General features: G+C 40.3%; 1 protein-coding gene across 2 annotated transcripts in view; it reads right to left on the bottom strand.

Moving 5' to 3' along the window:
• The window catches only part of LOC144504501 (uncharacterized), a 73792-nt gene extending 64292 nt beyond the window's left edge, over window positions 1-9500 (bottom strand). Inside the window, exons 1-2 of one of the 2 annotated variants that reach the window (XM_078229867.1) lie at window positions 8980-9487; window positions 4154-4189 (exon numbers count right to left, since the gene is read on the bottom strand). In XM_078229867.1, coding sequence (XP_078085993.1) covers window positions 4154-4189; window positions 8980-9295 — 352 coding nt within the window. In that variant the 5' untranslated portion in view covers window positions 9296-9487. Of the gene's footprint in view, window positions 1-4153; window positions 4190-8979 lie in introns of both variants that reach the window. The other variant, XM_078229868.1, reaches the window with a different exon arrangement.
• Between the last annotated feature and the right edge of the window lie 4535 nt (window positions 9501-14035).

Consider the following 14035-nt stretch of genomic DNA (forward strand, 5'->3'; position numbering starts at 1 on the left):
GCAATTCCTTTTCAGTTACTGCTGTTATAATAGTTTCTCATTTCAAGACGGATCCTATTTTGAAAAAAATCCATCTTGGCTTGCTCATAATGGCCTCTCTACAAAACAAACATTACTACATTTCAAATATAATTCCTAGGCTACAAAGTACGTTAAGAAACCTTGAGGACTTGCATTTTGTTTAAATGCAGGTTCTCTTTCTTTCAATCTACAAACTCTGACACCGTTCCTTCCCATTAACCAGAAACTCCAATTTTCTACAGCAGTCACAACTTTCCAGCCAGTTTAACTGCCCCCCCCAAACATATTTGTGAAATCTAACCCCCTCCTCTCATTTGAGAGAGATTTTGAACTTCAGGTAGTAACAATTAATAGAACAAGTATGCCATTTTGGAAGATGCTTTGAGAGAGTGGTAATAAAATTATGTATGGGGGTTGTTGAAGTTTCCTTTGCACTTCCATAATAATCATGCTAGTTTTGACAATTTTTCAAATCATCTTAAATGTGTCAGTTAACGACTCTCCACCTCTCTGGAGGTGGAAACTAGGTAACTTTAGACCAGACAGCTGGTCAAGCTCCTAAAATATTATAATACAGATACAATTAAGGTCAACCAACTCAGATTTGTAAAAAGCACAATATATTGATGAAGAATAAGCTGTGGATGTTGAGCATGTAGGATAAATGCCACACCTGGAGTCTTGTGGATAAAATTAAGACATGAAATTAAAAGACAGAAAACAGTAATGTGAACTTAAGGTAAGTAAGTAGTGTTGTCCTCCTAATGGTCAGTACTGGACAATATAAACATCTGCAGAAAACTCAAACGGGAAACCGGGCTAACTGTGAATACAATGGTAACCAACTTCAGGAGGTAGGTTAATACATTGAGCAAGAAACCTCAAACACAATTTCATGTGATGGCATCTTCGTCTTTGGTAAATACAGATTCAAAGTATTTAACACCTCAGCCACACCCCCGCCACAAATTCTCTTTGTGGTCCTTAATTGGCACAATGCCTGAAAACTTAGATTCCCTTTGACGTTAGTTGCCAGTCTCCTCTCATACTCTCCTGGATCCTCTTATTTCACTTCCCCTCTAAACTTTCTATACTCAGCCCGGTTTTCACTTGCATTATCTTCTGTATTAACCACTTCAAGTAGAGGATTTAAGGGGTTTGGATGCACAAGCTCTAAAAAACAAATGGATTATGTTTTCTTTTGTAAATAAGCATCAAGGTATGATAAGATTAGTAGAGTACAAATATGGAGGACTATGTATTATCATCCAGTCTTGGATCTCTTCCGTTCAAAATTGCAAAGCCACAAAGAGAAAAATGTATTTGTATTTATATAACACAGATGTCTCAAAAGTACTTTTCAAAGTGTAGTCACTGTTGTACTGTATGAATCATAACAGCTAGTTTAAGCACAACAACTCCCACAAACAGCAATGACCAAATAATCTGTTTTTTGTGATATTAATTGGGTGATAAATATTAGCAAGGACACCTCATCCTTCTTTAAAATGGGAGCTTTTACATTTACACAAACAGGCAAATTGAACCTTTATTTAGCTTCTCATCAGAAAGGCATCTCCAAGCAACGCAGCACTCCCTCTGTACTGCAATCAGTCTAGTCTTTTTGCAAAGCACTGGAGTGGGACTTGAACCCAGAATCTTATGACTCAGAAAAAAGAATGTTAGCAACTCATCCATGGCTGACCTTCTATATTCAGTATATACAAGGGATGACTTTCACTCCAGAGAATGTTGATAGAAATTTAAGAGGTCCTAAAAATTGAGATTTTGAGCAAGGGAAATCCAAAATTGGAGCATTGGTAGCTGGAAAAATGGAGATCAAGAGATCACGAACATGTATGGATGAAATAAGCTTTACACAGCAATCAAGATTTTTTTTTAAAGCAAAAAAATTTTTTAAACCCGAAACAAGAGGATGGCCTCCATTTGTGTCACATGCAACACTTTTGTGCTTCATTTATTGAACTTAAGATATTGTTGGTGTTTATGATTTTATCTACCAAATTGACAATCCAAATATATATATAGTTTCATAACCATCATATTTTCCCAAGAATTTATTCCTCCTTCCCAAAAAATATTACCTCACATTTATCCATATTAAATTGCCTACAGATGACTGCCCAGACCACTAACTTGTCTTCCTGAGATTCACTGTGTATCAAGTCCCAAGTGTTTGCATAACGTAATGATTCTTTTCACAATGCATTTTAATTTCTCTCTCTGCAGACCTGATCACTGGAAGAAAGCAATTCCTCTATAGCTGACAAAATGCATTGACCCCAACTGTCCATTAGCCAACTTTACATCTTTTTTCTGAAAACCACATGCACTCTTGATTCACTATATTCTCTATCAAATGAATTTGTCAAGCATGACTTGCCTTTAACAATTTCATGCCAACTATCCTTGACTGACCATGCATTTTGAAATGCTAATTTAACTCTAACTACAAATATCGAGTTTGTCTGACACAGACATTAGACTTACTGGCCTAATTTCCTGACTTGTTCCTTTCCCTCTTCTTGAGCAAAGATATAGATACTGAGAGCACAATTTGCTTTTTGAGGATTTAAAATTGTGCCCAGTACCTATGACATTCTACAGGCTAGAGTGCATAGAGGTTTTAGTTCTTAAAATTAAATTCCTTTTCTGCAGTTAACAAACAATTGTTGCACAACCTCCTTTAGTAAACCAACATTGTCACTTTCACTATTATCTAATACAATATTTAATAACTTTGACTTGCCTGCAATCTGTCAAATTATTTTACCTTTTTATACAAGTGCTTAATTGCTTTTGTATTAGCTATTAACATTGTTTTATATTTCTTTCAACCCTCTCATCTCACTTTTCATAATTCTAATTATCTTAAGACAGTTCTACTTCTACCATGTCTCCAAGTTTCCCTCTCTGCAGTCATACAGATTGGCAATGCAAAGCCAAAATATATTGAGGCAGAATGTATCACATTTGAACTTCATGTTGTGGTATTCAATGAACTACCTGATGTCTGAGTGATGGAGGTGGATAGTTAAATGTTGCTATGTTCCTGGTGAAAAGCAGAGGAGTTCAGTGTTCCAGACAACATTTATCCTCAACCAATATCTAAAACAGGTGGCCTGGTCATTTATTCTGAGAGAAATATCCAGGTACTCTTACAGAAATAAATGGCAGTACTTTGTGTTTCCAAACCATCAACTAGAGCATGCTCAAACTCGAGGGTTTAGCAAAATTCTAGCTCCACGCTATGTCCAATAGTCAACATGGCTATGCCTCGACTTAAAGCATCATTTGTGGAGGAGGTATAGCACAAGAAGATTTCACAGTGCACAAGTAACAGAAGGAAACATTACGAAAGTAATATCCATCAATTTTCATTTCACAGAAGACTGCTATTTCTACCAGTGAAACAAGCATGAAATGTTAAATTGTATTGTACAAACCTCCAAGTATTCTAGGTTCAATTAAAAGAAAATGTACAACACAAATGTTAAAGTTTAATATAAAAGCAATGACAATGAACAAAAATGTTTGAGAAATTAGGTTTAAATAAAGAATTGTATTGATTGATCTTTTTTACAATGTGTTTTATGCTGTTTTTGCATCACATACATATAAACAGTTATCTTCCTACCCCACTCTGCGGCAGTGGCAAGCACTGCTGCCTCTCAGCACCAGGGACCCACTCAGGTTCGATTCCTAGCTTGGGTCACTGTCTGTGCCGAGTCTGCGCGTTTTCCCTGCGACTGCGCGAGTTTCCTCCAGGTGTTCCGGTTTCCTCCTACACTCTGAAAGAGTGCTGGTTAAGTGCATTGGCTCTGCGAAATTCTCCCTCAGTGTACCCGAACAGGTGCCAGAGTGTGGCGACTAGGGGATTTTCACAGTAACTTCATTGCAGTGTTAATGTAAGCCTACTTGTGACACTAATAAATAAACTTTAAACTTAAAACACTCCAAAAACTGATTAGCAAGATTGATTATTGTAATTATTTTTTATTTAAAGAATTAACTGCTCAAAAAGGCCAATTAACAGAATCATTTTTAAATCAAAAGTGAGCATCCAATTAATGATCTTAGGCCAATTATAACAGATACCACAGCTTGTTACCTTTTGGATCTAGCTTCTGCTCTAGGAAAGTGTAACCTGCAAGCAGAGCAGGAAGGAAAAAGTGGTAGTGAGTTCCAAACCACACCAAAGGCTAAACATTAAGAAATGAATTCCCAGAAATGTGTATTTTCACAATTACAATTACATAATTTAACAGCACAGAAACTTGGCATTCGTCTCAAAAAGGTGACTCTGCTCTACATGATCCTCACTGCTTCACCTAACCCTACCAACATATACATTGCCTTGTTTCTTTGTGTTTAATAGCTTCCCATTAAATACATCTGTGCTAGTCACCTCAACTATTCCTTGTGGTAGTGAGTTCTAAAAGCTAACCAAAATAAGTTTCTCCTGAATTATATTTTGGATTTATTCGTGACCATCTCTGCTTCTGCCTCAACTTCAATATTGCCAGCAAGTGGAAGTATATTTTCTACATTGACCCCATCAAATCCTCACACTCTTCAAAATCTATCAGGAGTGGGAATAGAAAAAGGAGCCAGAGGCAGTCAGCAACACCTAAAAAAGCTATCCAATCCAATCCAGTCTGTGGCTCCAAAGCAGAATGGCAACATTCTGAGAAAAACCAAGTGTGATATCACAGGAAAACAGGTAACTGACTGGTCGGTGAAAATGTTCTTCCAAACCCGTGACCTCTGCCACCTAGGACACAGGCAGATGATGTATCGGAACACCACCTGCAAGTTCCCCTCCAAGTCACATCCTGAACTTGGAACTATGATGCTGTTCGACCACTGTCATGGCATCAAAATCCTGGAATTCCCTCCTTAACAACGCTGTGGGCTACTGCAACTCAGGAAGGCATAATCTTCCCAATGGCAATTTGGTATGGGCAATAAACGCTGGACTATCCAGCAACACCCACATCCCACGAGATATATTTTTTAAAGTTTTGCTTGATTATCTTCAAAACACTTAAAACCTTACAATTGCTAATAAATTGTAGGTAAGGTGCACTAGCAGTGTGAAAGATTATTGGGCATATTAATTATAACTTAAAATAAACATAACAATGGCTGGGCAGGTGATGTGTTTCGACAGCGGGAGCTCCTGGATGCCACTATGATCTATGTCTGCAGTCAGTGACTGCAGCTGGAGGAGCTTCAGCTCAGAGTCACGGAGTTGGAGGTCAAACTGTAGACACTTATGATGCCTGAAGGAGGAGCAACACTCCGAAAGCTTGTGCTACCAAATAAACCTGTTGGACTTTAACCTGGTGTTGTGAGACTTCTTACTGCACTATGGTGCATCAGGGAAGAGGGAAAGTTACCTGTACACTTTGAACCAGGAGGCAGTCACATATCAGAAGATCTTACTCTTGAGGTTTGGTCAGAGACAGGAAGGTTTAATTGTGAGGGAGGCAGGTTTGAGGGCCCAAAAGATAGAAGTGGAGTAGCCTCAGCCTTTGCAATTGTCCAACAGACTGGGCGCTTGCAGCCTGTATGGATGATAGTAGTGACTGCAGGATAGATGTGCAAACTGACCGTGGTACCATGGTACAAGAATCTATTCAAGTGGGAGGAATTAATAGAAATTAGTGGTAGGTTTGGACAGAACAGTCAGGGGATTGACACAGCTCTCTGTATCAGGTGTCCAGTTGACTTTGTTGCCTTCCCAATGCCAGGGTTCAGGGCATCTGCTCTGGGCTGGAGAGGAACTTGCAGTGGGAGGGGGGGGTGGACCCAGTGGCCGTGGTCCATGCAGGTACCAACCACACCGGCAGAACTAGGAGAGGCTCTGCTAAGGGAATATGAACAACTAGAAACTAAATTAAAAGGCAGAACCTTAAAGGTAATAATCTCAGGATTACTACCTGAGCCACAAGAAAATTGCGTAGAGACTGTGTACACAAACCTGAGAGCGCACCAGCAGATCAGGATGATTTTCATCTACACAGATTGGACAAATCCAATTGGCAAAGGTAGCTTGGATGACAAATTAATGTGTTTTTGGGACATTTCTTAGAGCAGCATGTTCCAGTACCAGAGAGCAAGCTATATTAAATCTGGTAATGTGCAATGAGATAGAATTAATTAATAATCTCAAAGTGAAAGTACCCCTATGCAGCAATTATCATAACATGATTACACATTCAGTTTGAATGCAAGAGTGAATCCAAGATTGGTGTTTTAAACTTAAATAACGGCAATGATGAGGACAAGACGACAGAGCTGGCTAAAGTGAACTGGGAAATTAATTGGCAGACATTTATGGATGTATTTCAGAATACTCAAAAAGATACATTCCAGTGAGATGGAAAAAAGATCATGAGGGGGACACAGGGTGGGACACATTATCTGTGACTAAGTGGAAGTTAAAAATGCTATTAAATTGAAAGAAAAAGCATAGTTCCATAAAGAAATTCTGACGTGAGACAAAGCAAAAAAGTGCAATGAATTTAACACACCAATCATTAGGGTGAGAACAAACATTGCACAGAACAGGGTGTAGAAAAGCTGACTTGCAGGGAAGGCAGCCAAGCGAGAACAGATGGTTGACTAGCAATAAGCATCTCAGGTAAGAGGAGACAAGAAGAGTGGAGCCACCAGTATAAACCCTTCTAGCAGCCTTAAAGATGGAGGAGTTAGAGAGAAACAGAGCAAATCACTAGGAGTGAAATGAAACAACAGAAGGCACAAGCAGGAAAAAAAAAGTGATGTCACCTTTGAGGACACCTGAGGGTGTCTGGGGATAATAAAATCTATAATAGGGATGGCCAAACCTCGTGAGCCACATGCAACTCTTATGGATTGCGCATCATTCCTTGTGCTGTGAAACTTTTACATCACACATTGTTGGAGGGAAGTGAACAGCCAGGGATAGCTTCGGCCACAAACAACTTGAGGGAGACCAAGCAGGAGCAGTGGGAGAGTTACAAACAAGATCAAGGATTCATTTCCTATCTTGAATTTTCTATGCTGCTCAGCGAATCCACGATTGATTCAGTCTCCACCCCAGAACTATCATGCCTTTTATAGTTTCTATGACAGTGAGACTCAGCTGTGAGACGTGATCAGCACTATTTTAGAGCAACCCCTCTTAATCTCCAACCCACCCTCCTCACTGCTGACTTGTGGCCTCTTTATCTTGTATCCATAGTGGAGACTCAAGGTCTCGACCTCTAACAGCGATTAACCTTGATAACCAAATATCGTCTCACTTAAGGGATATTATAAGTTTAATCAAGTGTAATTTCATTTAAGCAAACATTAATTCAATACAAGTAAAATATAACAATTCAGATTTTGAAACCATGATATATACACTTTATGGATACAGAATAGAAAGCTTAAAGATAAAATGTTTTTGCATACATATACTTTAATATAGTTGTTTACATTTTAAATATTTTCACACAAGTGTGTGCAATAGTAATAAGTGTCTGAAAGGTTGTCTATATTTTGCAGCTCTTAAATGTTTGATTAAATTACAATTAGCTACAAGAACTTTAACTACAAGATCAATTTACCTATTTAGACTATTGAATTGTGGTTTAGAAGGGACAAGCGAGAGACACAGCTAAATATATCCCAATATACCCAAGAGCAACACAAAAGTATTGTTCTACGCAAGTCATGACACCCAGCCTCCAACTTTCACCAAAACTCTTGCGCTGCTACCTCCCAGAATGCAAAATCATCTAACTTCCCACCCTGACGAGCACCTACCCTTTTGACTTAAGTGTTCATGGATAAAAGGCTCAGCGAATGTCGAATTTCTGAATTGATCTGCACAAGTTTCGAGTCTAAAGTGTTAAAAATCCACCAGGCTGTCTATCTAAGGATGTGTTACTTGACAGATTTTATCCTGGTTCTTATGGAGAATATTATATGTTGTGAACCAGTTTTCAAACATCATTTGGCAATGTGACAGCGCCCAGCACTTCGGTTATCTAGTCAGATGGAGTCGCTGCTCCCACGCCATTTCCTGATCATTGAAGAGATCAAGTAGACCGAAACAAAACTAAATGACTCGAATAATTCGAGCAGCTCACAGCCGCCATATCAATAAACTTCCACTGTGCCACCTTTCAATTACTGGAACAAATATTCTTCCAGCAGGGAGAGCTTTAAAAAAAGCGAGTGGCCTTTTTATCAATGGGGATGCTCAGACTTCAATGCGCATGTCTAAAGCTCCAGCGTGATGTCTAAAGCTCCCGCCCTGCGAGCACTGATTGGTGGAGACACCAGCCGCTCAGGTGTGGGATTGGTCGGGGTAGGTGTCAATCAGCGCAGGGGCGTGTCCCAGTCAATGAAGAGCAGTGAGCCGCCGGCCGCGATGGCTCCTTTCCACATTGTCCCACCTCCAGCATCCATCCACCCAGCATTGTGGTTACATCACTCTCTAAACCTGAAGCACGTTTACACAATGTTAAACTCGACATTCACTATAGCCCTCAAAGATTTTAAACAATCGGGAGGAGGCCACTCCTCCCATCGTGTCTAGCCTGGCAAATGCTATCCCATTATCATGCAAATTTCCCTTTCTAACTTAGTGAATCTCGCTTCCGGCACACACACTTTTCAAAATAAAAAAAAGTGTGCTGCAAATCCTAACTCACTGCGTTGAAAAATTTCCATTCTGGTTCGTAAAGCTATACAACAAGATACAAAAACAAAATTAAATTCGCCAATAAACCGATCTACTTGCTCACTGCTGGCGGAAAGGAAGCTGCTCAATTAACTTAATTTTCAACTGCGAAAGCGCACGGATGTCTGCGCCTTCCTGCAACGCCCGGCTGGAAAGTGGGGCGATTTGTGGAGCCCTCATTCTCCGTCTGGGCGGTGGGCAATCGGAACACTTACCGACCGACTCTGGGCGGCTCTTGGCGGACTCGGAGGCTGCAACAGGCGCCGTCTCGGAGGTGGAGTCCGGTTCGGGTCGGCTCCTGGCGGGCAGAGGTGGTGCAGTGGGGAAACCCTGGTCGCTGCGCGCCGGCTCGAAGGTGCTGGGAGCCGGCGGCATCGAGACCGAGGGGGCGAATATGGGCGCATCGCCGGCCGCAGTCTTGAGGGGATCCAGATCGTCCATCGCCTCCTTCACATCTTCCGGGCCAGAAACATCAATGTCGTCTAAACAAACCGAGGACGAGGCATAGGGGGTTTGCCATTCCTCTGTCATGATTCTGAGTTTCTTTTAAAATCTTCGCACTTTATTCTTTTTTTTAAAAATTAAACTATTCGCCTTCAGCTACGTTACGGGCTTAAAACGCACTTAGTGTCGCTGATGCCTGTTTGAAAGGTTGAGAAGTGCGCCACCAGACAGAGGCGGGTATGATTGAGCAGCAGACAAGCCCTCCTTCCCTCCCCACTCCCCCCCGTGCAGTGATTATAATAATACAAAATGGCGGTGCGCCGGCTCGTACAAACTTGCTGCTGCCGCCGCCGCCTCCGAAGACACCCTAACCTTGAGGAGGCGAATGAAGTGATAGATGCCGCCGCCAGCCAATCGGTGAAGCGGGCGGCCCGTCACCCGTGGTGCCATTGGGTAATTCCAGACCAATGAGAGCCGGGTATTTTGAAATGATAACCTGATTGGTCAGTCTGGTGACCGTTGCCCGCCCACTTTAATCTTGCGCCACAATTGAAGGGGATTATTTTTTCTCTCTCTGTAGTTAAGCTTCAAGGCGGCGAAGAGGCCGTCAAACCCCTCAAAATCGGCGCCAATCTCAGAGATGTGGAGTCCAGCGAGGATTCGGAATGAAAACATTAGGAAAAAAACGTGCACTTGTCCCTCATGTTGTTAAATTTTACACTCCATAAAATTGAGTAAGTCTTTGTTTTGCAGGAAGTGAAGGCGGGTTGCTTTATCCACAACAGAAAATGCTGGAAAATCTCAGCAGCTCTGTGTAAGGTCCTTAGCTCTAATCTCTCTGCAGAGGCTGTCAGACCTGCTGAGATTTTCCAGCATTTTCTTGTTTCACATTCCAGCATCATTTTCCTTTAATCTTAGCCGTTACTTTATATGTCAGTGAGAACGAAGACCTCGTTTTTAAGAACTAAAAGGGATATCCTCTGACAACCTTTAAATAAAAAAAGCAGGTTAACAGTCTTGCTTTAGAATGGAAGAAAAATACAATAAACAGGTTTCAATAAAGTGAAATGGGGCCAGTGGGGACCGGTTGAAAACCAGGGATCCTAATGCTGACTCCAATCACAGAGGAGTTGGTGACATTTGATATTAAATCCTGTTAATAAATCGACTAGAAAAGGCTGCATTGTTTCAAAACAGGATTTGGGTTTGCCAGTCATTTTAATACACAAGTTGTGAACCAAGTAAGCATTTCCAGGTCAGACAGATCAGTAAGGAAGCTTCCAGAGTTTAACTGGAAAAGGTTACATTAAGGGGAGGTGATGGCCTAGTGGTATTAAGGTTAGACTATTAATCCAGAAACTCAGCTATTGTTCTGGAGACCTGGGTTTGAATCATGTCATGGCATATGGTGGAATTAAGAATCTACTGATGACCATGAAATGATTGTCGGAAAAACCCATCTGGTTCACTAATGTCCTTTAGGAAAGGAAATTTGTTGTTCTTACCTGGTCTGGCCTACATGTGACTCCAGACCCACAACAATGTGGTTGACTCTCAACTGCCCTCGTGCAACTAGGGATGGGCAATAAATGCTGGCCAGCCAGTGACGCCTATGTCCCACAAATTAATAAAAAAGTAATGATGATGCATCACCTTTTAAAATGAAACTCGCATAAGAGCAACAATTATGATTATAAAGTCCAACTGTTCCCAATATTGTTTGGGTAGTGAGTTTTGTTATTCATAATGTTGAAAGGAACCTTTTTCCATCAGAGGCAAGTTGTTCAGTGTGGCTGTAGTCTATTTTCTGTGAAGTGGCAGCTACTTTTTCATGCATGTACCTAGTATTTTTGAAAATTATGATTTTGTTTCTGTAGGTATCTCCAGTTCCAGCCAAACGTATTCTCATCTTCAGTTCTTATAGTTCAGATTCTGCTATCCAGTTGCAGTTGCACTTTGTGATGCCAGTAATTCTCCTTTTCCTGTTAACCAAATTTTTCCTACTTCTTAATTGTAGAATTATCGAATAGTTGCAGCACAGAAGGAGGCCATTCCGCCCATTGAGTCCAAGCTGGCTCTCTACAAGCGCAATTCACCTTGCACCTCTCCCCCATCCTTTATCTGTGGCCCTGCAATTGTTTCCTTCCCAGATAATGATCCAACTCCCTTTTCGAAGTTGTGATTGAATCTGCCTCTGTCCCCGAAAATACTTTTAAGCTGTGGGCTGACCACAAAGCTCTCTGTTGCAGATGTGCAACAATGATGCCAGTTGCTGTTCAAGCTATGAAACTGGAACTCAAACCGATGACATTTCCTGCAACTATGGTTATCCAGGGCAGAAGGAGCATCTTAAGAGTTCCCACATGAAACGGGATATACCCTCCATGAGTCGGAGTTGTCCTGCCATTCCTCTTTTTATTAGTTAATAAAACATATTACTTTTAAAAAAGGCTCGCCAATCGCTACTCGCCAATCAGTTGTTTCTCTGCAACCAATGTCAATTAATCATAGGGAAATTACCTAAAATAAAATTACTTAACCCTTATTATTGAAAAACCTTAGATTATGATTTGCTGAAAATTAAGAACTATTTAGCATTACTGTTTCTCGTTATTTAATTATAACTTCATGCTCTAGATCTGATTGAAGCACTGTTTGTACATGGTAAATTACAAAATTGGCTTCAGTCTTTTGCATCAGCACTAATTCACCAACCAAATTGCCTTTACTTTATGTTTGATTAATTTAAATTAAATTTAAAACTTACCAGAAAACTCACTCATGTAGCTCCTTACCCGATGACTCGCTTCACTTCTGAGACAGCTCAATCCCACACAACATTGCCTTTTCAGCTCCCACTCATGTTTTCCTTTAGTACTCTCTTTAAATACTTCCTTTAACTTCTTTTAACTTTGGTTCAAACTCTTTTCCTTCAGGGCTTTTACTCCTTAAAGGAATGTAAATTTGTTGCAAATTATGAATTAATATTTTAAATATTTGCCATTGTTTATCGCAGAATCAGATCTAATGTTGTAGGATCAAATCAAACAGCAAATCCCTTTGGCTGTTCGCAGGCCCAAATCAACTAACTTATGCTTGCAAAACTCAGAACATAGTTTCCAACATTAGATGTGATTCTGCGATTGGAAAACACTTGCTAAACAATCCTGATTGTGCTAATAATTACACTGATTGCCAATCTAAGATTATTAGTTGGGTTCGCAGTGTAGTTCACCTACACGTGCTAGGAGTTACATATATTCACACAGGGTCCTGTCCTTTGTGAACAGAAAAAACATGTCCATGCATTGCACTTTTTTCAGCTAAACAAAAGCTTGTAGGACAGTCATTCCGTGTCTCATTCTCCATGACAATGCCTTGACCAACCAGAGTTGACCTGTCTGGTTTGAATTTAAACAAAGCTTGGCAGTTAAATGGTCCCTGGTGCATTCTCCATGGCAATGCCTCTGCCAATCAGAGTCTACTTGCCAACCAATCAGGACCCTCTTGTTGTACAGTTTAAATTTTTTTCACACACACAAACAGAAAATGCTGGAAACTCTCAGCAAGTCTGACAACATCTGTGGAGCGAGAATAGAGCCAACATTATTTTTGTCCCCTGTTGAGATTTGGTATTCTTGTGAATCTGTTGTGATAAATGCAAGATGAAAAGCTTTGACAACATGTCTTTTTTTCAAAATACAAATTGTTATTGCTACTGAGACTTCCAGTGCAGGATGTAGAACATAGTAGAGGTCCCTGGTATGTGGCAGAAGTGCATTGATGGTTTGACTCTATAAAGCAATCAGGAGAGAGGGATTAATCAGTAATGCTGAGGGAAAGAAAACTCCAGAAGCAATCAAAGTGTGAGGAAACCTTGAGAACAACTCTGAATGGGAGGTAAAGTGAGTCGGAAGATAAAAAGATCCACTATAAGAAAGAACAAGGAATTGACCAGAACAATCTTGTCAGATCCAACCACATTCAAGGTGGTTGACAATTGAATCTAGTCATCACGTTAATGGGTATCAGGTTTTGTCTTTTTATGTGAGCCTGCAGTGGATTTGTTGAGGTCTGCGACTAAGCGACAAGATTTCACTGAACTATATTAATTTGTAACATGTCAGCATAGTGTGTTTAAGTAAATTCTACTATAGTAAACAGCTGCAACTTGGAGTTAGTTAATTATGTGTATCTCCACAGCTATTACATAAAAATCCATTCAAGATGGCGCCGGAACGTGGCAACCTCTTGTGAGCTGTCCCCTTGTACTCTTGTTTTATGCTTTTAAAACATTACTCTAGCTCTTATAAACTCTCTAACAATGTTGTAATTCAATCTCTTAATATTAAGTTGATCTTTCTCTACATCCTAACTAAGACTGTAACACTACATTCTGCACCCTCTCCTTTCCTTCTCTATGAACGGTATGCTTTGTCTGTATAGCACACAAGAAACAATACTTTTCTATAAGACCATAAGACATAGGAGCAGAATTAGGCCACTCGGCCCATCGAGTCTGCTCCGCCATTCAATCATGGCTGATTTTGTTTCTCATCCCCATTCTCCTGCCTTTTCCCCATAATCCCTGATCCCCTTATTAACCAAGAACCTATCTATCTCTGTCTTAAAGACACTCAATGACCTGGCCTCCACAGCCTTCTGCGGCACAGAATTAACCACTCTCTGGCTGAAGAAATCCCTCCTCACCTCTGTTTTAAAGGATCTTCCCTTTAGCCTGAGGTTGTGCTTCAGTAGAATAACAATTTGTATTTACACTGTAAACATGTGGCAATAATAAATCAAATAAAATTATTGTTTTTAAAA

This window comes from Mustelus asterias, chromosome 15 (assembly GCF_964213995.1).
Source record: "Mustelus asterias chromosome 15, sMusAst1.hap1.1, whole genome shotgun sequence".
Taxonomy (NCBI): Eukaryota; Metazoa; Chordata; class Chondrichthyes; order Carcharhiniformes; family Triakidae; genus Mustelus; species Mustelus asterias.